Below are 21,012 nucleotides of genomic sequence, written 5' to 3' on the forward strand. Positions count from 1 at the left end.
TGTCTTGGACCAAGTTCTATTCTAGGTATAGATATTTTATAAATCAGAGCAACAATGATCTAGCAATATTCAGGGCACATGCTGTGAACCATTAGAAGTAGCGCTATCCACGCCGACAACTAGGCACAGTTCCAGTTCGGGTTGATGATTGGCTGAAAAGGGCTGTTTTACGCCCGTGTGAGACGCTTCTCTATCCCATCATGCAGCGGGTGATGTCCAAGGAAAGATGGCGGAAGGAGGAGCGGCTGATCTGGATACCCAGAGAGGAGAAGTCGCAGCACTGCTGAAAACACAGCTACGAAAGGGAGATACTTGGTAAGAGTTTGCTGGTAACTTTTTAAAGGTCTTAGGAAGGTGCTGGCTGACCTTACCGTTGCTGTCAAAGTGCTAAAGCAGCGGAGAGCGGGTGTGACAGGCCGTGTTGACAGTTACCTTGCCAGTTAACGTTAGCTGTCAGCTTCTGTCAGCTAAAGCTAGCCAGCGGCTTCGCCACATTCCACAGTTTCTATTGACCAAGTTATTTTCAAACATGGGAATGCCTAGACACATAGGTACGTTACCAACGTAGCTAGTAAAATACATTTCTTTTCCCAATGATTTCAGTTTCATGATCTTGCGATTCAAAGCTGGCTAGCTTGATTTCAAGTGGTTTGCCCGTGACGTGAGCTCATCTGGCAAGTCAGGGAGGAGTCATGAAAAGCAACTGTCAAAATGACTTGGCTTGCCAACTAACACACTCACAAACGTGCTAGTATCAAACAGTTAGCTGCTGACATAATTGATGTTTAGTGACAATCAAGTGTCCCAACTAGCTAACGTTTGTCTCGCTCACACTGTTAGCAAGCATCCGTTTCATGGTAATTGTAACATTCTTTACATTGTGTAACGTTACTCCAAATGAATGTCAATGAAAGTTATTTTTTTAAAACTAAAAACCGATCAGCTGCTGGTCATTCTGAAATGACCCCTTTGTCTCGAGTTCTAATGAACAAAAATCAACTGAATGAGAAACAGAGACTTTTGTAACTGGAGGTCCTTCTCTCAGCTGTGCTGGTTAGTGGGTAACCTGCCTGTACTTTGGAGCTACAGACTTTTAAAATATTTTTTACTTATCAGATACCATCTGCTACCCCAAACTCATTAGATCTAATCTAGCGTGATCTCAAATCTAAATCATCGGTGCTCTTTCTACATAGGTACCTAGTGGACAGCCACTGGTTCAAACAGTGGAAGAAATATGTGGGCTTTGACAGCTGGGACAAATATCAGATGGGAGACCAGAATGTCTACCCTGGACCAGTGGACAACTCGGGGCTCCTTACAAGTGGTAAGATGCACCACACTCAGTCCTCCTTGATGCAATATTTATTGTCTATCTCTGGATAGATTAGTGGAAAAGATGACTTCATAACATGCTCTTTTTACTCATCCCCAGTGTGTCCAGATGAACCCACCACTGTTTTGCGCAGTACAGGATGTTTAGAGTGATCAACATGATGTATCTTACCTAATATATCAAACTAAAGGCTGTTATACATGCAATTTCTGTAGGCTAAGTATGACAGAAAAAGTAGGTCTATAATATACTCTAAACATCAATGAAAATGTTCAAGGGTAGCCTTTCTCTGGTCTATAGAAAGCTATCTGTTGCTTTGTTTTATTCTATAAGAAACTGCCATTATGAGTAGGCTACCACCATTAAAGCTGTCCCAATTGAACAACCCCATTATAACCCTAGCCATACATCGTCCTAAAATGTTTCCCTTTAATAATTTCAGGTTCAGGTAGTCCTTCCGTGTCAGTCCATTTTCTTTTGTTTGTTGCCTAATGAACATGACCCGGTTGTCTCGCTCTCTCTCTCTCTCGTAGATGGGGATGTTCTGGCCATCAAGGAGCACCTCATTGATGAGCTGGACTACATCCTGATCCCAACAGAAGGCTGGAATAAGCTAGTGAGCTGGTATCCACTGATGGAGGGACAAGAGCCTATCTCACGCAAGGTAAGGATGAGTGACATTAGTGGCTAATTATGGCTGGTGTGGTCCAATATCATTGTTTTTAAGTGGTCAAATAAACAAAGTAATGTAGACTTACTGTATGGGTATAAGAGCTGATTGGGTACAGTGTACGTAGCACCAGTGCATCAGCGGTAGTCAGATGAACGAGAAGCTCAGTCAGAGCACAAGGCTCAGGTACTTTATGTGAAGTGGTGAATAGTATGAGATAAGATAATATGGTCAGTGCACAATTACATTTAAATGGTCGCCGTTTGGCCTGTTTGTCGATAACCTACTTGTAGCCGAAGAGGTTATTGTGGTGTGAGGAGTAATTGAGAAGTTTCCATTTGTGTCAATCTCGCATGTGTTCTATAGGGTTGGATTGATCAATATACTTCAGGTCAGATTGGGATGATTGTGAAAAAGGATACCAGGATAACTTTGATTTCTAGATCGATATTAAGTCCCTCCCAGCTAGTAACTGAATCTCAAGCTTAAGTTATCTCAATGTTTAGCCTCTCACCGTCTTCTTCAAGAGAAACGCAGCTGGGCTGTTTTTGATACAATTTAGCTACTGGTATTCCAAATATGCTAGCTATTATTTGTAATACATGGACCGAAACTAACATTCTGTATAAGGACTTGATTAGTTTTTAAACCTAAAGTGGTCCCTAGTACAGATGCTTACTGATTCAATGTTGTCCACAGAAGATCAGATTTTCTAAAGTGGAAGTAGGCTACATTGATATTATTTAGTTGCTTTTTTATTCAGTGTGCTTTTGGTTTAACTCTGACAACTGACTACAGTATAAGCCAGTAACTCGCATAAGGATTGTGTTCCTGGAAACACCAACGGGTTTATGATAACGTAGGGTTATTTCTAACGGCTAACTGCCAGCTGGGCCTACTGTACTTCCGTGAGCCCAGACATGGCTTTCTGCATTTTCAAATCTAGCCAGTCATGGCATCATGGCTGCTGCAGTGCTTTATTTTTCTCTCCCCATTGATCCTCCCCTTTTTGCCATGTATGTTGCGGGGGGTATCGAGTGGCCCTGGCCGTTTCTATTTTCAGAGAGTGCTCTGGATGACTGAAACACCGCAACATGGAGCGAGCTTCGAGACACAACATGCAGGAGGTTTTCTTTCTTTCTCACTTTTGGGGGTTCTTTTACCGTGTTGTCAGACTGTTGGAATTGATTTTCCGGGTTCTCCTATTGCGGTTCCACTCAGCTTCAACGTAGAGAACCTATCACCTGGGGAGTGATTCTAGAGTATCCTTGTTTTTCCAAATAGCGGAATGCTGCCTGAGGTCAAACCGAGAGAGCGGTAGAGGCTTTTTAAGAGCGAAGGAAGAGCGAACAAGGGAGAGAGCCTAAGCAGAAAGCGAGAGGGCGGGGTGGATCGGGGTTGGTTCTTAGCATAGCTGTTTTCGAAATTGGCTGTTCTGTCAGTTTGTTACTGTGGGACTTAACTTGCCTTTTATTTCTGTGTTAGCATGCCATTGCCGGGCATTAATTTTATAAGAAGGGCGGTGGGTGATGTCTGGTGGGTGAATCTGATCCATGCCTACAGCTGATCTCATTGCCTGGGGTTAGGGCGGGTCTGTACCCTACGGTGTGGGGCCAGCCACCAGTGGAGGGGCTGTGTGAAATGAATAGGAATGGACCCTTCAGCTATGTCTACACTCTGGGGCTATATTAAGATTCTCCGTCATACGCTCCTATCAACGGAGTTAGAAAGTGTAGCCTATAGTTTATACACTTACAATGCTTTCAGTGTGTGGATAGTCCTATTAACTGGGTAGCCAAATTCTTAATTTGTGTACAACATGTACAACAAATGATTAGATCAAAATTCACAATGTAATGAGTTTAATTGCCAAAATTGTAACTGAGTGATAACTATTTTCTTCTCATGCCATCTGTCATGTAAGAGAACTTTAACATTGTCAAGTGTTTAATTTGAAAAACAATCATATTTGTTAATGAGTTTTCTTTTGCCATCTGTCATGATGTAAGACACACTCTATTGACATTTCGACAGGTGGTAGAACAGGGTATGTTTGTGAAGCACTGCAAGGTGGAGGTGTACCTCACAGAACTGAAGCTGTGTGAAGACCGCAACATGGACAACGTGGTCACCAGACGCTTCAGCAAAGCGGACACGATAGGTAGGCAGACACTGTTATTCTCCTTAACAGATTGAATGGAGCAGATAGTATCTTTATTTAGAAGAAACTCTCATCTCTTTTCCTCATTGATTATTTCCACACGTTTTCTACCCCGTTTTTATTTGTACCTTTTTATTTAACTAGCCAAGTCAGTTAAGAACAAATTCTTATTTACAATGACGGCCAAACCCGGATGACGCTGGGCCAATTGTGCGCCACCATATGGGACTCCCATATCACGGCCGGTTGTAATACAGCCTGGAATCGAACCAGGGACTGTAGTGATGCCTCAAGCACTGAAATGCTTATAATAATAGTATTATAAGTATTAGCCTACACTTTTATCTACAGTGACTTCTAGTCATGCGTGTACGTATGGGTAGTCCTGGGAATCAAACCCATGCTCTACCAAGCGCCATACTCTACCAACTGAGCTATAGAGTACCATTTTATATTGGTGTAAACCTAGTAAGCATTGGTATGACCATTATTTTCATTGTACAGTTAACCTGACAAATGTAGCAGCTGTCCACTTTTCTCGGCCAGAGAATGAATGAATCGATCATTCCCATCCATTAGCACCAGTCACGGTGATTGCACAGGAGAACTTCTCTTCTACCTGACAGAGAATTAATAAGTAATATATTTGTTTTAAAATGCTCTCCATTTTCCTCTTTGTGGATCAATTCCACTCATTTTCTTCGTGATATTAGGATTTTACATTCATATCCTGACATGTTCTTCATTTGACTTGTTGGTTGTTTACTTTGGTTCCCTTGCACCATTGCTCTTAGTTATTTCACTGATAATACAAACATATTTTAAGTTTATGAAAATCGGATGCATTGCCAGCCTTTTAATGGTCAATTTAAACAGTGAAATCACAAGGGTGTTTCCTCCGACACATTGGTGCGGCTGGCTTCCGGGTTGGATGCGCGCTGTGTTAAGAAGCAGTGCAGCTTGGTTGGATTGTGTATCGGAGGACGCATGACTTTCAAACTACTGAACTTTCGTCTCTCCCAAGCCCGTACGGGAGTTGTAGCGATGAGACAAGATAGTAGCTATTGGATACCACAAAATTGGGGAGAAAACGGGGTAAAATATATATATTTTTTAAAAGCAAAGTCAGTGTTCATAAGAGGTTGACAAACAAAACAGTGACTACTGCGCACTGCGCCCGGCCCGCCACAGGAGTCACTGGTGCGCGATGAGACATATCCCTACCGGCCAACCCCTCCCTAACCTGGACGACGCTAGGCCAATTGTGCTTCGCCCCACGGACCTCCCGGTCGCGTCCAGTTACGACAGAGCCTGGGCGCGAACCCAGAGTCTCTGGTGGCACAGCTGGCACTGCAGTACAGCGCCCTTAACCACTGCGCCACCCGGGAGGCCACTGACTTTGCTTTTGACTACTGCAAAATGATGCGCTCCCAAAATAACTGCCAAAACTCTGCTCCCTAAAGCACACACAAGTAATCTGCAATTACATGGGCAGGGAGTGTTACTATAAAGTAATGAATTAATCTGCTGTCAATTTATCAGAGCATGAGAGATTTATACACCCAATTATTCTCTGCCCTAAGTATGCAGGTGCATGTGTGTAATTTTTTCAATTTGTCACCTACATGTTTTGTATACTCAATGTATATGGCATGTTGCTTATTTGTTACCTTTGTTCTATAACCTCCTGTCATGCAGACACCATTGAGAAGGAGATGCGTAAACTGTTCAGTATCCCAGACGAGAAAGAGACCAGGTTGTGGAACAAGTACATGAGCAACACGTTTGAGCCTCTGAACAAACCGGACAGCACTATACAGGACGCAGGACTCTACCAAGGACAGGTATGAAATAACCCTTGGATATCAGGCTATTTATACATTGTCTCTACTTCCTGTCCTGTCATCGCACCAGTTATATAGGATCTAGATTATTCCACACCATGCAAACTGACAAGGAAGTTCTCTATGCTCTTGTTACTAGGAATGGCGCTGGAGGGGATGACTGCCGTTTTACAGGCTCCGAACCAATTGTGCTATTTTGTGGGGGGGGGGGTTTCGCATAATGTAGATGCTACTGTCTCTTATGACCGAAAAGAGCTTCTGGATATCAGAACAGCGAATATTCACCTCGAACTGGACAAAGATTTTTTCTTTAATGAGGATATAATTTTTCTCTCAGACAAGGCCGAAATCCCTGTAATTCGCCTGAAGATAAGGAAATACAGGTGAAGGAGATCAGGGTGCCTTGTGAAAATTTCTTCGGCGAGTAGGTAACCTTCCTCTACCATCCATTCTATTAGCCAACATGCCATCACTGTAGAATAAACTGGATAAATTCCGTTCGAGACTATCCTACCGACAGGACATTAAAAACGAATATCTTATGTTTAACTGAGACGTGGCTGAACGATGACACAGATAATATACAATTGTCAGGGTTTTCCATGCATTGGCAGGACAGAACAGCTTGCAAGCAAAAACTAAAGCAAGAAGTACCAGTGACTCGCTCAATACGGAAGTGGTCAAATTACACGGATGCCACGCTTCACGACTGTTTTGCTAGCACAGACTGGAATATGTTCTGGGATTCATCCAATGGCATTGAGGAGTATACCACCTCAGTCACCAGCTTCATCAATAAGTGCATCAACTTAGTCCCGACGTGCGTACATATTGCAACCAGAAGCCATGGATTACAGGCAACATCCTCACCGAGCTAAAGAATAGGTCTGCCTAAATCAAGGAGCTGGATACCAGACTTCCTGACGGGCTGCTCCCAGGTGGTAAGGTTAGGCAACAACACATCTGCCACGCTGATCCTCAACACGGGGTCCCTCAGGGATGTGTGCTTTGTTAATTCCTGTACTCCCTGTTTACCCACGACTGCCTGGCCAAGCACGACTCCAACACCATTACGTTTGTTGACGACACAACAGTGAGACAGCCTATATAAGCGTCTGGATTAGTGTCCTACTCCTTGAAAGCGGCAGTTCTAGCCTTTAGCTCTATGCAGTTGTTGCTTATAATCCATAGCTTCTGGTTGGGATATGTACGTACAGTCACTGGGGACAACGTCTTCGATGCACTTGTTGATGAAGCCGGTGACTGAGGTGGTATAGTTCTCAATGTCATTGGATGAATCCCGGAACATTCCAGTCTGTGAGAGCAAAACAGTCCAGTAGCATAGACACCACTTCCGTATTGAGCGAGTCACTGGTACTTCCTGCTTTAGTTTTTGCTTGTAAGAAGAAATCAGAAGGATAGTATTATGGTCAGATTTGCCAAATGGATGGTGGAGTGGTTTGTATGCATCTGTGTGTGGATTAAAGGTGGTCTGGATGAGCATTTTCTTGTTTGTTTATGGCCTTATAGAGTTGGTTGAGTGCGGTCTTAGTTTAACCATTGGTTTATGATGGTAAATAGACGGCTAGGAATAATATAGTTGAGATCTCTCTTGATAGATGGTGTTGTCTACAGCTTATCATAGGGTACTCTACCTCAGGTGAGCAATACCTTGAGACTACTTTATATTAGACATCGCACACTAGCTGTTATTGACAAATGGACACACAACCCCACCCCTCGTCTTATCAGACGTAGCTTCTCTGTTCTGCCGAATCATGGAAAATCCCACCAGCTTTATATTATCCGTGTCGCCGTTCAGTCACGACTTGGTGAAACATAAGATATTAGTTTTTAATGTCCTGTTGGTAGGATAATCTTAATTCTAGGTCATACATTTTATTTTCCAATGATTGCACGTTAGCCAAAAGAACGGATGGCAGTGGGAGTTTACTTGCTCGCCTACGAATTCTCATAAGGCAGCCCGACCTCTGCCCCCTTTTCCTCCGGCTTCACGCAAATGACGGGGTTTTGGGCTTGTTCCCGGGAAAGCAGTATATCCTTCTCGTCAGACACATTAAAGGAAAAAGGTTTTCCAGTTTTTGGGTGAGTAGTCGCTGTTCTGATGTCAAGAAGTTATTTTCGGTCATAAGAGACAGTAGCAGCCACATTATGTACAAAATAAGTTAAACAACGCAAGAAAACTAACAAAATAGCACAGTTGGTTAGAAGTATGTAAAACGTCAGCAATCCTCTTCGGTGACATCTTAACACCGTGTACCAGTGTAATGATAATGCTGTTTAATTAGCTTCTTGATATGTCACGCCTCTCAGGTGGTGGATTATCTTGGCAAAGGAGAAATGCTTACTAAAAGGGATGTAAATAAACGTGTGCACAAAATTTGGGAGAAATACACTTTTTGTATGTATGGAACATTTCTGGGATCTTTTATTTCAGCTCATGAAACATGGGACCAACGCTTCACATGATGAGTTATTGTTTTAGTTCAGTGTAGTATCCACTGTAATTATAATAAAGTACCTCAAGTTTACATACACCTTAGCCAAATACATTTAAACTCTGTTTTTCACAATTCCTGACATTTAATCCTAGTAAATATTCCCCGTCTTAGGTCAGTTAGGATCACCACTTTAATTTTAAGAATGTGAAATGTCAGAATAATAGTGGAGAGTGATTTATTTCAGCTTTTATTTCTTTCATCGCATTCCCAGTGGGTCAGAAGTTTCCGTACACTCAATTAGTATTTGGCAGCATTGCCTTGAAATTATTTAACTTGGGTCAAATGTTTCAGGTAGCCTTCCACAATCTTCCCACAATAAGTTGGGTGAATTTTGGCTTATTCCTCCTGACAGAGCTGGTGTAATTGAGTCCGGTTTGTTGGCCTCCTTGCCATCACACGCCTTTTTCAGTTCTGGCCACAAGTTTTCTATAGGATTGAGGTCAGGGCTTTGTGATGGCCACTCCAATACCTTGACTTTGTTGTCCTTAAGCCATTTTGTCACAACTTTGTGGAACGCTTGGGTTCATTGTCTGTTTGGAAGACACATTTGCGACCAAGCTTTACCTTGCTGATTGATATCTTGAGATGTTGCTTCAAAATATCCACGTAATTTTCATTTCTCATGATGCTATCTATTTTGTGAAGTGCACCAGTCCCTCCTGCAGCAAAGCACCCCCACAACATGATACTGCCACCCCCGTGCTTCACGGTTGGGATGGTGTTCTTCGGCTTACAAGCCTCCCCCTCTTTCCTCCAAACATAAGGATGGTCATTATGGCCAAAAGGTTATACTTTTATTTAATCAAACCTGAGGACATTTCTCCAAAAAGTACCATCTTTGTCCCAATGTGCAGTTGCAAACCCTAGTCTGAGTTTTGTATGGCGGTTTTGGAGCAGTGGCGTCTTCCTTGCTGAGCGACCTTTCAGGTTATATCGATATAGGACTCTTTTTACTGTGGATATCGATACTTTTGTAACTGTTTCCTCCAGCATCTTCACAAGGTCCTTTGCTGTTGTTCTGGGATTGATTGCACTTTTCGCACCAAAGTATTTTCATCTCTAGGAGACAGAACGCGTCTCCTTCCTGAGCGGTATGACGGCTGCGTGGTCCCGCGGTCTTTATACTTGCGTACTATTGTTTGTACAGAGGAACGTGGTACCTCTCAGGCTTTTGGAAATTGCTCCCAAGGAGGTTTTGGCAGATTTTTCTCTTGATTTTCTCAAGATATCAAGCAAAGAGGCACTGAGTTTGAAGGTAGGCCCTGAAATACATCCACAGGTATAATTCGAGTCAATTGGAGGTATGTCAATTAGCCTTTCTGAAGCTTCTAAAGCCATAACATCATTTTCTGGCATTTTCCAAGCTGTTTAAAGGCACAGTCAACTTAGTGTATGTAGGCACAGTCAACTTAGTGTATGTAAACTTGTGACCCACTGGAATTGTGATACAGTGAAATAATCTCTCTGTAAACAATTGTTGGAAAACCTACTTGTCATGCACAAAGTAGATGTCCTAATCGACTTGCCAAAACTATAGTTTGTTAACGAAATTTGTGGAGTGGTTGAAGAACGAGTTTTAATGACTCCAACCTAAGTGTATGTAAACGTCTGACTTCAACTGTACATATAGCCTACACGTCTTATTATACACATCTTAAGTGTCTGGCTCCAAAGAACAGCGAAGTTGCAAGTGTCCTTTCCCCCCACCTGGGGGAGTTTACCAGAAGTAGCCTAGGCCTAAACATCCATTTACAAGCAGGGATTAATCTAGACAACTGGGCAATGGGTCACTGGAGGGACATTCCACTCGATGGTAACAGCTGCTCTAGAGGATATACAGGAGTGTGTCCCAAATGGCACCCGGTTCCCTACATAGTGCACTCAGGACTCTAAATTAAAATGTTATTGATAGTACTAGTGCCTCCAACTTAATGTTAAGAGTAAAACATAAAATTGATTACCTTGTGTTTTTGGCTAAGTGATATGACATGCTATTCTATAAAATAATTTCTCTGTAATTAATATTACCTGATTAAGCTAATCAGGTAAATGTAATTAACTAGAATGTCGGGGCACCACGAAATAATGTTTATAGAGCTGTTATCTTCCGAATAAACTCATATAGACCTAGTAATCTTTTACATCAGTAGCAGTCAATATTTAATCGTCACTTTATTCAGTCTCATCTGAAAGTTGTACAATTTTGGTTATCTTCACGAACCCTGGCTAACAAGTTGAATCGGCAATACAAAATTTGATTTAATAACTTATTTACTAAATACCTAAATGATCATACATTGATTACAAATTATGTCATAAAGGAAAATGTCTCTACTGGACGGAACAGATATGACGGCTGGTTACACAAAGAAAGGGGGTTGGGTTTTGAATGAAAGAGCAAGAAGACCGAGTAACAACGGGATGCTATTGTAAATACAGAATCTTATGTATTCTAAATAACCACCCATTTGGAAAATGCAATAAATATTTACTCTTGAGCTGCGCTTCAGTAGGTTGGTCGTAGATGGAAGGCCGGGTTGCCCAGCAGGGATCTCTTGTCCTGTCTCTGGTGGTAAACTGAATACGTTGTAGTATCGTTGTGTGTGTGTTAGACTGGTACGTCGTCCGTCCTTTCCTAGCCCACGTTTACAGCGGCTGCTGGTAACTCAACGGCTAGGAGGTATCACTTCTGGAGTGTTCAAAGTTCATACCAAGTTGCCATACTTTTAAGCTTGTGCTATATTCTGGCTGGTATAGTTGAAATTCATCCTTTAAGCGTGTTGATCGTCACCTTCACATTGAACATGATGCTAATTTCGTTAGGTTTAAAGGGCTCAGATATTAACGTATGACCGTCGTCCTCGGTACAGAAAGCTGAATTTTCATCAACGGGTTTATATAGTGGTGAAAGAAGGGCGTGTTAAATAGTTTACAACCAAAGTCTGTTCACTTGGGCGGGGCTAAAATTACATTTAATCTTTTCACAAATACGTTTAAATTGCACAACAATTCCACGTGAATCTGATAACTAGAATGTGTCGACTTTCCAAGATAGTTTGTCATCCTGTCATTAGTAGTAATGTCTCAGACAACAACTGATCTGAGATCATATTCATTAAGTACCAACGCATATTTTCAACTGGTTGGATTACCGAAATATGGTTCCGTTTCCTACCTTTCGATGTTACCAGACTCTGTTACAAAGGCTTTACAAGAGTCAACTCTATAGAGTAGAGAGAGAGAAAAGGGGAAAGGTATTTATGGGGGTCATAAACCTCCCCCAACAGGCCAACTTCATGACAACCTGAAGCACATGCTGTGCTCTAACTAATATTTGACCGTGTAAAGACATTGGTTTTTAAAAACTTGAATGTTAATACAAAAACCTGCCATTGAAATTATAGTCATTTTTGGAATATTAGGCTTCTACATTGTGTAAAAGCTCTACCTATTGACGGGGTATAAACTCTTAATCTACGAGGTACGGAGCCTGATGGTTTCTTTTCTACCTGATAATTAATTGCACCCACCTGGTGACCAGATCTAAATCGGTCCCTAATTAGAGAGGAACAATGAAAAATTGCAGTCAAACTGGCATTGAGGTTGAGTTTGAAGGACCTATTGAGATGAGTTACATCACATTTTAAACAGTCTCTTTAAGAGCCGCAAGTTTGAGTGGTGACATGCATGAAATCAGTCATTAATTAATTGCTATGATTTATCTTCTAATGAAGCTATCCTTTTCCCTGTTTTTTCTGTGCCCCCAAGTGTTTAGATATACTAGTAAAATAACAAGGTTGTTAGCTAGCTTACGTGACTGAACAAGATGTAAACAAATGTAAGTGGATTTTGAACGATCCACAACATTGTTTTTGGCAATATTCATAAACTATCTTCATGAAGAAAAAGTTGGGGGAAATCTACCAGCCAATACATTTGGCATATAGCACCCAAAAACTATTATCGGCCTTGTTTTCCCCTTTATTTTTTTTATTTTTTTTCTCAAAATCACACTTAATAGAACATCCAATTTTGTTTGTCCACAACAATGCTTAAATCACATCTTTTGAGGTCTGGGAAAGAAAGTAAAACATTTTGGTGTGTAGTTGCTTTTTAATTTCAGTTGTGCATGTCAAGACACTGGTGTTTGGCAGGTGGTGTTTCTCTATGGCGATAGCAGAGTTTACGAGACAAAAGATACAAATCATATTGATATCATCATTTTGCCAGGTATGCTTTGCAGTTTAATATTTAATTTGGAAAGTTTTATGGGAAAGCCTTTATAAATGACTGTTTCGGCATCGCTAACTAGCAACACAAAGTGGTAGGCCCATGCAGTTATGTATTGAGAAAGTTGCAAGAAATACATTTCACTGAAACATGCTCCGGAACTTTGGCGACTACTAAGGCTTTCTTAAACCTCCCACTTTGGGCCGACTGTGTCAATGTGCAGTTCATATATGCATAATCTATGAGCAGAATTGCTGTCTTTGCTCAATTAGCCACAAGGTAAAAAATCTGTCGTTCTGACCCTGAGCAAGGCAGTTAACCCACTGTTCCTCGGGCACCAGAGACGTGGATGTCGATTAAGGATTTCCCTTTCCTAGTTTGAAAGCAACTGTTTCTCTGGACTCTGTGCTGTGCCATTTTTATTTTTCCCCACCTACATTTTCCACCATGTGGGCCCTTTGGGGCCTGGTCAAACGTAGTGCACTAAATATGGAATAAGGTTCCATTTTGGACACTGCCCAGGCCCCCACTTGGGCTTTTCAGTCTGCCCACGACAAAGCCAACTAAGAGGCAAAGGGATACTTAGGGATATGATTCATCTCCCTTTTCCCCTGTATTATGAGATTGGGAAATTACTACTTTTTACTAGATGCAGTTGCACAATCGAGCTGCAGCACAATCAAGTTCACATAGAAATCGCAAGAAATCCATATTGCATGCAAATATTCTGAAATGCCTCTCAGCCTTGTGTTATGTCTGTTTTTACATTGTACTCTGTCTCTATCCCTCTCTACCCTTCCGACTACTTCCCACACATTAGAGATCTTCACGGATCCACCTGTACCCGAATACCTGAGACCGTATCCAGACCCAAGCTAGATAATGTTACGGGTCTAGGTCGGGTCTGATAAGTGTCACGGGTCTCAGGCATGTGTAATTTTAACCGACTTGTCTGAAGGGACTGTACAGATCCAAATGTGAATGCTGCAGTAGGGAGAGCAAGAGACATTTCATAATTTATGCTGCTGCACTTGCGTTTCAAGAGTGGAGCTTGTAGCTTGTTGTTGGCCAATCATAAGTCATGAAAGTGGCAATAGACTACAGTCATAGAGCCTCAGGGTGTGACAATAGAGCTGATTTAAAAATATAAATATATATTTATTTTTTAATTTTCGTAATGGGTCCAACTTTTTGGACTCGTGAAGACCTCTACCACACACACCAAGCCTCGCCCCCTGTCACTCAAGCAGCACAGTTCCTCCTCCTCGCTGGTAGATTCACAATAAGTTTGCATGCTGTTCTATTAGGTCAAATGCAGTGAACAGATTGTTCCAAACAAGAGAAATGTTGCTTTCCACTTTGCTTCTTGACATAAAATCATTATTTCTATGATTCCAACAGTTCACAAAGTAAAATGGCAATATTTGGTCAAATAGCTTTGTTTGTTTTGCCCATATCGTATTGCCCATACTTACCCTACTGTAAGTAGATGCAATTGTAAAACAGATTTGGAAATACTACAAGACGAGTGTTGCCATAGTACTACATTTATGGTATTGTAGGCCAATCTGGCGAAGAAAGTTTAACATATGTATTATGTTTCCATATATTTATATGTGTATTATGTTTCTATTTCTGATATCCATGCAGGTCCTGGTAATAGAGCAGAAGAATGAGGATGGATCGTGGCCTAGAGGTTCCTCTGCACCTAAGTGAGTGTGTCTGGCTGGGTCCATGACCTTCCATTGACTTCCAATTAGGAATTACTCTCACTTGGCCTGGGGATTGAAAGACATTGGTTCCTCTGAGGCTGAGTTTTCTTTATGCTAGTTTATTCTGCGAAGTTTGTTTTATTCGTTCAATGTATACATTTTTGTTCAACCCAGCAGACCCTTATGATTATTTTTGCTGCTATTTTCCTGCAGTCTTTCGTCTTTGAATTTCAACTCCCTATCATATATTTGCTTGGCTTTAGTTGCTGACATATCTCTTATCGTTTAACTCAGGGGTTTTCAAACTTTTCTTGCCCAGGGACCTCGCCCAGGCAAACTGACATAGGGACCCCCATAATACGTTATGTCTTGTCTCAGGTGAATGATAATGGCAGGTAGACTTTTTAAAATTAATAGATTTGGTAAACAGTTTAATTATTTTGACCTCCCCACAGTTCATTGGAAGGGTTAGATCTAACGGTCTATTAGCTAGAAAGGCGTCTTGGCGGCATAGAGAAAGTGTTGATGTTTCAAAGCAATTCTACACATTTTTCTATTGAGCTGAGAGAATTTAGCAGTTTTTCATCAAATTTCCAGAAATTCTACATACATGGTTTGGCATGGAGCTGAGAGACAATTTAGCTTTTTTATAGCATATTTCTTGCAGTTTTATGCATTTTCCAATGGCTAATGTATTGTTCTTCTGCTCAAACATAACAAAATCAATGGGCATGTGCATTGAATGCCCGGTTTTTGGAGTTTTCGATCTCCCAAACTCTAGCTTTCTTTGTTAGTTCTCAAAGTTGCTATTATTAAATCATAGTTCAATATCTTTTATGCATGATTTTTATCTGGGTTTGGTCATTTAAGTTGATACAACTTTTTCCATCCCTAAAATTACTGCTTGGATGGCCCGCCTAAGAATTTCCTATATAGAGCAAACCCTGTGATCAGCTCCAATTACTATAATTTCCTAAATTTTAAAGGGATAGTTGGCGATTTTGGCAATGAAGCCCTTTATCTACTTCCCCAATATTTGAGGAACAGTTAGCATGCTAACTGTTCCTGCAGACTTAGTCATTGGGCTAACGCTAGTTAGCATTAGCTCGTGAAACTACCATTAAACTAACTTCATACTGGACGCAGAGACGCATTGTATCCACGATGATATTCTGTTGCAGCTTGTGATATTGATAGAAATGGCAGACGCCCTGCAGTACCTGGACCCGAGTTTGAAAACCCCTGGTTTAACCTATTTCCATACTTTTTGAATGAACCCTCCATCTCTCAAAATCCTCTTCTTTGAGAGCCTTTATCCTTTCTTTCTAACTCATGATTTTCTTTATCTTTTGAAGGTCATCTGGTACTTCCAATCTTTCTGCTTTGCCAAAGATCTCCCCTTCATCTCTCACAAACAATCATAACAGCAGCTTCAACAGCAGGAAGTAAGGACTATTGAGCATAGAGAGGGTTGTCTAATTGACTGACTGGGCTGGGGCACATAGAGACATTACGGAATTCAGCAAACTCTGAAGATGTCGAGTTTTGAACATCAGCGATCTTGGTGCCAAAGGTTCTATCTAGGCAAAGAGTACAAATTAGAATGTTATTGATTTAATGGAATGTTTGGTGCCAATATGAAGGATAGTTTGTGGACTCCGTACATCTATGGCTCTGGGTTAAGGCTTGAGGTGGTTATGTGGGGATTTGCAGTTGCCTGCATGGTTTATGGTTTTTATCTGTTTTCACAGCAGTGTATTCTATCATGGGTCTAAAGAGCTTCTGTGTAGTAAACTGTATTTGGATGTCATCTCAGATTAAGTCATTATCTATTGACGGAATTATGGCTTAATTGACATTTCAATGTCAATTAACTTGATTGAAGAAGAGTAATTTTGTGTGGGTGCTTCGAGTGAGAATCAATAGCTCGTGTGAGCCTCATGCAACCCAGAAACTCTGAGACCTTGGTTGGACACCACTGCTGTGGGTGTGGATTGTGTTGTCACTGTTCAGTAGTTGAACAATAGCCTAATAGTAGAGGAATGTTTTATTTTCCACTGTAGTTGTGAACCATTGCATGCTGGAATGGGTGTAATATCAGTGTCACTCAACACTGTAGGTTATTCTCACTGAAGGCTTGTGTGTGGAAATAGGCTATGTGCAATTTTATTTTACCCGGCATCTGAGAAATACGGGCACACTACTGAGAAGTGTATGTATGTAGCACACTTACGGTTCGAGCACGTCACTGTTTTCACCATTGTACACTAATGGTAGATTTATTTCCATATTGTGTTCTTGTTTCTGTGGACTCCATGGTGGCGATGTGGGAATAGGATCTCCCTGCAGATCCCCTTCCTGTCAACCCACTCCTCACTGTACAGCGCCAGCTTGGTCCGCTCTGGGATTGAATAATGGATAGGGTGCTATTTTAATCTGGGATGTTTCAAACCAGGATTAAGTATGCTAGGATGCGTCTTTTGTCTTTGACTGTTTGATTGTGGATAGGGTGGGACAAGATGCATATGTTCTGAGCCACTGTCCCTAGACTCCCTGTGTACAGTGAGTCCTTTCGTTCGCATTTTCTATGCATTCCCTCTTCTTCCTCTCTCTGAGCTTATTGTGCTGCATGTTCTGCAGTCCCTGTGTGACCTTCAGAATGCATTTCATCTGCACTCTCCCCCTTCCACCTCCTCTCGCTCTCTCTCGCTCTCTGTGTGTGTTGTGACACAGATGCCTACTTAATTATTCTCCTCACATCCTCCTCCAGCTATGCTCTCTACTCAGGCTACAGTAGATTCTTAAGGAGACCCAGTTATATGAATACCTAATTGCATATTAAAGAAGCTAGCTAGCTACTAGAGAAAGTACCTGTATTTGGCCACAATGCATTCTTCAGCCTCAGCAGGAATTCTCTGCTGTCAGGCCCCCTCTGTCACCCCCCCCCCCTGCTATTTACCCTCCCTTTTCTTGAGCTCTCATCACTCTATCTTGATAGGAACATCCCCTTTCTTTCCTTTACCCATCTGTCTCTCTCCTGTACCCCTTCCTCTCTTTCTCCCTACATCTCTCCTCCTGTACCACTCTGTACTCCACCTCTATCTTGTCTCCCCTCTCCCTTCACCACTCTCGCCCCCCCCCCGCTCTCTCTCTCCATCTGTGTACCTCTACTTCCTGAAGCGGATTCTTGACCATCGTCGTAGCTTAGCTAGCTGCTGCTATAAATAGGCTGTCCTTTGGTAGCAGCAAGGCAGAGCACACGTCAGGGCAGGGGCATGCTAGAGGGCAGGGCAGGGATTGACACTGTCACATAGCGGGGCTCGGAGAGCGAGTGAGAAGAGGCACTGCAAAACTTGAACACTGACGGAGGAGGAGGGAGGTTTTTTTTTCGTTAGCTGTGTTTGACTGTGTTGTGCTCGGGACGGGCCTCGCTTTACTGTGCCTCTCTGCTGCGTGTCTGAACTGAACTGGGATTTAGCTCTGGGACCAAGGCCTGGGCAAGGAGTGAGCTGAGCTACAACTGGACTTTGGGATCGGATTAGGACTGGATCGAACTAAGCCCCGGACTAGGGCCGCGTTATGGAGATGGATTTTGTGAGGCCGGTGTCTGATGGTTAAAGCGTTTGAGATGAGATGCTCCTGTGCTGCTGGTGGTGCCTGAGGACAGAGCTGAGGACAGAGCTGAGGACAGAGCTGAGGACAGAGCTGAGGACAGAGCTGAGGACAGAGCTGAGGACAGAGCTGAGGACGAACGCCTTGACAGATTTAGGCAGGAGCAGGGTGGTGGTGGAGAGAGTGCTGAGCTGTGAACAGGCTGCTAATGCTAACACTTCTACTGCTGGGGCCGGTGGTGGTATTACTGGTGGTGCTGCTACACCACCCCTTGATCAATGGGACGCAGCGTCGCCCTACTCCCAGAGGTCTGACTGTTATTGCTGTTGCAAGTCCTTTTGCTGTACCTCAAGGCTTTAGGGTTGAGGCTATATGCAAAGTGTTGTCTTTAAGATGTGCTGACTGTCCACAGGTTTAGAGTAATTATTGGGCGCTAGGGTTGGGCGACAACAACCTTTGTCCTATCGTGATTATCCATAGAACATTGATATATGAATCTATCGCCCGCATTAGCCACACCCCCAAAAAGTAAAATAACAAATAAATAAGCATTTTAAACATCCGCTAAAACATAATTTGGGCTGTGGCACGAAATCGAATGAAACTATGGATTTTGACAAAAGATGTTGAAAGCCTGGGTAGAGGCTAAGTTCAGGCAATGGCAAATCTTTGGGGAGCAGTGACTGTCTGATGAACGAGCTCTCTTACCGTAGTGAGCTAGGTTACAGGCCAAATCAAACTACTTCCTAAGCGCTTATGGCAGACTGTTAGTGTACACGCTAAATTGCGGAAAACAGTTAATTCACTGAAGCCAGATAATTCTGCTACTTCCCTGCCTAAACTTTTTCAGTAATAATGTAGGAAACTGCTAAGATTTATGATGCTTTTAATCAGCATTTTATCTCTGCTGGTTTCCTATTTAAAGAAATGGTCATCATACTGGTTTTGGCCAACCAGTTGCCTCGATGGATAATCAGTCAACCTCACGTGACTTGGGAAATGGTTGTCTCGTTTTTTTTTTTTGGCAACTCAGAGAAACAGCAGTTATTGCTGCATTATTAGCTATTGACACTAAGAAGTCATTAGAGGCTGACATTTTGGACCCGTCTGATTAAGCATGCAGCGCCTCTCAGTGCTGGCACAGTAACACACACTTTTTAAAATTTAACTTCAGTATCAGGAAATATTCCAAGTGTGGAAAGCAGCTTTGGTGCTATCACTCCGTAAGGGTGGGGATAGTAGTGATCTCGATAATTATCAACCCATTTCCAGGCTCCCCTGTCTTGCGAAAAAAAAACTAGAATCATTGGACCACAAACAGCTACATTATTTTCTATCTGTAAATGGTGTACTTAATGTTAATCAATACGGATTCAGAACTAAACATAGCACCACTACGGCTACCATGCTTGTTGTAAATTATATTGCAAATGCCTTAAAGTATTGTGCTGCCATGTCTGTTGAATAAGCTGTCCTCGATAGGGTTGGGAACTGATGCTTGCCAATGGTTTCATAATTATCCCAATGACAAGGTATATGGGATCAAATCTGAGTTCCTTGACTTGCATAAATATTATTTTTGTACAGTCTACTGTATATAAATAAAATATATATATATTAGTAATTATTTAGATGCAGATAGTGTTGATCAGCTTTAATATTGCAGACTGACTTGTAATTGTTATATTGCAGACTGATCAATGTAATTGTTTGCCTAATTCCCAGTTCCCCATATTTTATTTAAATATATTTTCCTTATGGTTCCCTAACCCTACCACTCCTCCCCTAATTGGAGTAAACTAATGGAAATAAGTACTCAGACTCTTTGCTAAGAGACTTAATTGAGTTCAGGTGCATCCTGTTTCCATTGATCATCTTTGAGATGTTTTTACAACTTGATTGGAGTCCAACCCTGGTAAATTCAATTGATTGGACATGATTTGGAAAGGCACACACCTGTCTATATAAGGTCCCACATTTGACCGTGCATGTCAGGGCAAAAACCAAGCCCTGAGGTCGAAGGAATTGTCCGCAGAGCTCAGGGACAGGATTGTATCGATTTACAGATCTGGGGAAGGGTACCAAAACACACAGTCGCTTCAATCATTCTTAAATGGAAGAGGTTTGGAACCACCAGAACTCTTCCTAGAGCTGGCTGCCCGGCCAAATTGAGCAATCGGGATCGAGGGAAAGATCCAGGCTGTATCACAACCGTCTGTGATTGCCATAGGGAGGCTCACAATTGGCCCAGCGTCGTCCGGGTTTGGCCGGTGTAAGCCGTAACTTACAATTACGGCCTACACCGGCCAAACCTGTAAGTAAGAATTTGTTCAGCTGACTTGTCTAATTAAATAAAGGTTAAATTTATAAAACAGAGCAAAGTACAGAGTTCCTGTACAGCTAAGACAACGCAGGAGTGGTTTTGGGACAAGTCTCTGAATGTCCTTGAGTGGCCCAGCCAGAACCTGGACTTGAAACAAAATATTTGTGTAGCTAAGCTCCCCATCCAACCTGAAAGCGCTTGAGAAGATCTACAGAGAGGATCTGCAGAGAAGAATGGGAGAAACTCCCCAAAAACAGGTGTGCCAAGCTTGTAGTGTCATACCCAGGAAGACTTGAGGCTGAAATTGCTGCCAAAGGTGCTACAATAAAGTACTTAGTAAAGGGTCTGAATACTTATGTAAATGTGATATTTCATTTTTTTTCCTGTTTTGATACATTCGCAAAAATGATTTTTTTTGGTGTGGACTTTGTCATTCTGGGGTGTTGTGTTTAGATTGATGATGGGGTGGGGACTATTTTAATCCATTTTAGAATAAGGCTGTAACAATGTGGATATAGTCAAGGCCTGAATACAAATGCAGTGAATACTTTTTATGTCCACTGTACATTTTACTTCAATTATCCCTCTTTTCCTTATAGTCC

At 42.0% G+C, this 21,012-nt stretch overlaps 1 protein-coding gene across 5 annotated transcripts in view; it reads left to right on the forward strand.

Annotated features, from left to right (window-relative positions):
- Nucleotides 1–209: 209 nt before the first annotated feature.
- LOC115106849 (ubiquitin carboxyl-terminal hydrolase 15-like) overlaps nt 210–21,012 on the forward strand; it is a 37,291-nt gene continuing 16,488 nt past the window's right edge. Inside the window, exons 1-7 of one of the 5 annotated variants that reach the window (XM_029629996.2) lie at nt 210–315; nt 1,197–1,327; nt 1,870–2,000; nt 4,041–4,167; nt 5,866–6,011; nt 14,414–14,475; nt 15,831–15,920. In XM_029629996.2, the coding sequence (XP_029485856.1) occupies nt 227–315; nt 1,197–1,327; nt 1,870–2,000; nt 4,041–4,167; nt 5,866–6,011; nt 14,414–14,475; nt 15,831–15,920 (776 nt within the window). In that variant the 5' untranslated portion in view covers nt 210–226. Of the gene's footprint in view, nt 316–1,196; nt 1,328–1,869; nt 2,001–3,062; nt 3,134–4,040; nt 4,168–5,865; nt 6,012–14,400; nt 14,476–15,830; nt 15,921–21,012 lie in introns of those variants that run through there. The other 4 variants (XM_065008123.1, XM_029629998.2, XM_065008124.1 and 1 more) reach the window with 4 other exon arrangements.

Source organism: Oncorhynchus nerka, linkage group LG23 (genome assembly GCF_034236695.1).
Source record: "Oncorhynchus nerka isolate Pitt River linkage group LG23, Oner_Uvic_2.0, whole genome shotgun sequence".
Lineage (NCBI taxonomy): Eukaryota > Metazoa > Chordata > Actinopteri > Salmoniformes > Salmonidae > Oncorhynchus > Oncorhynchus nerka.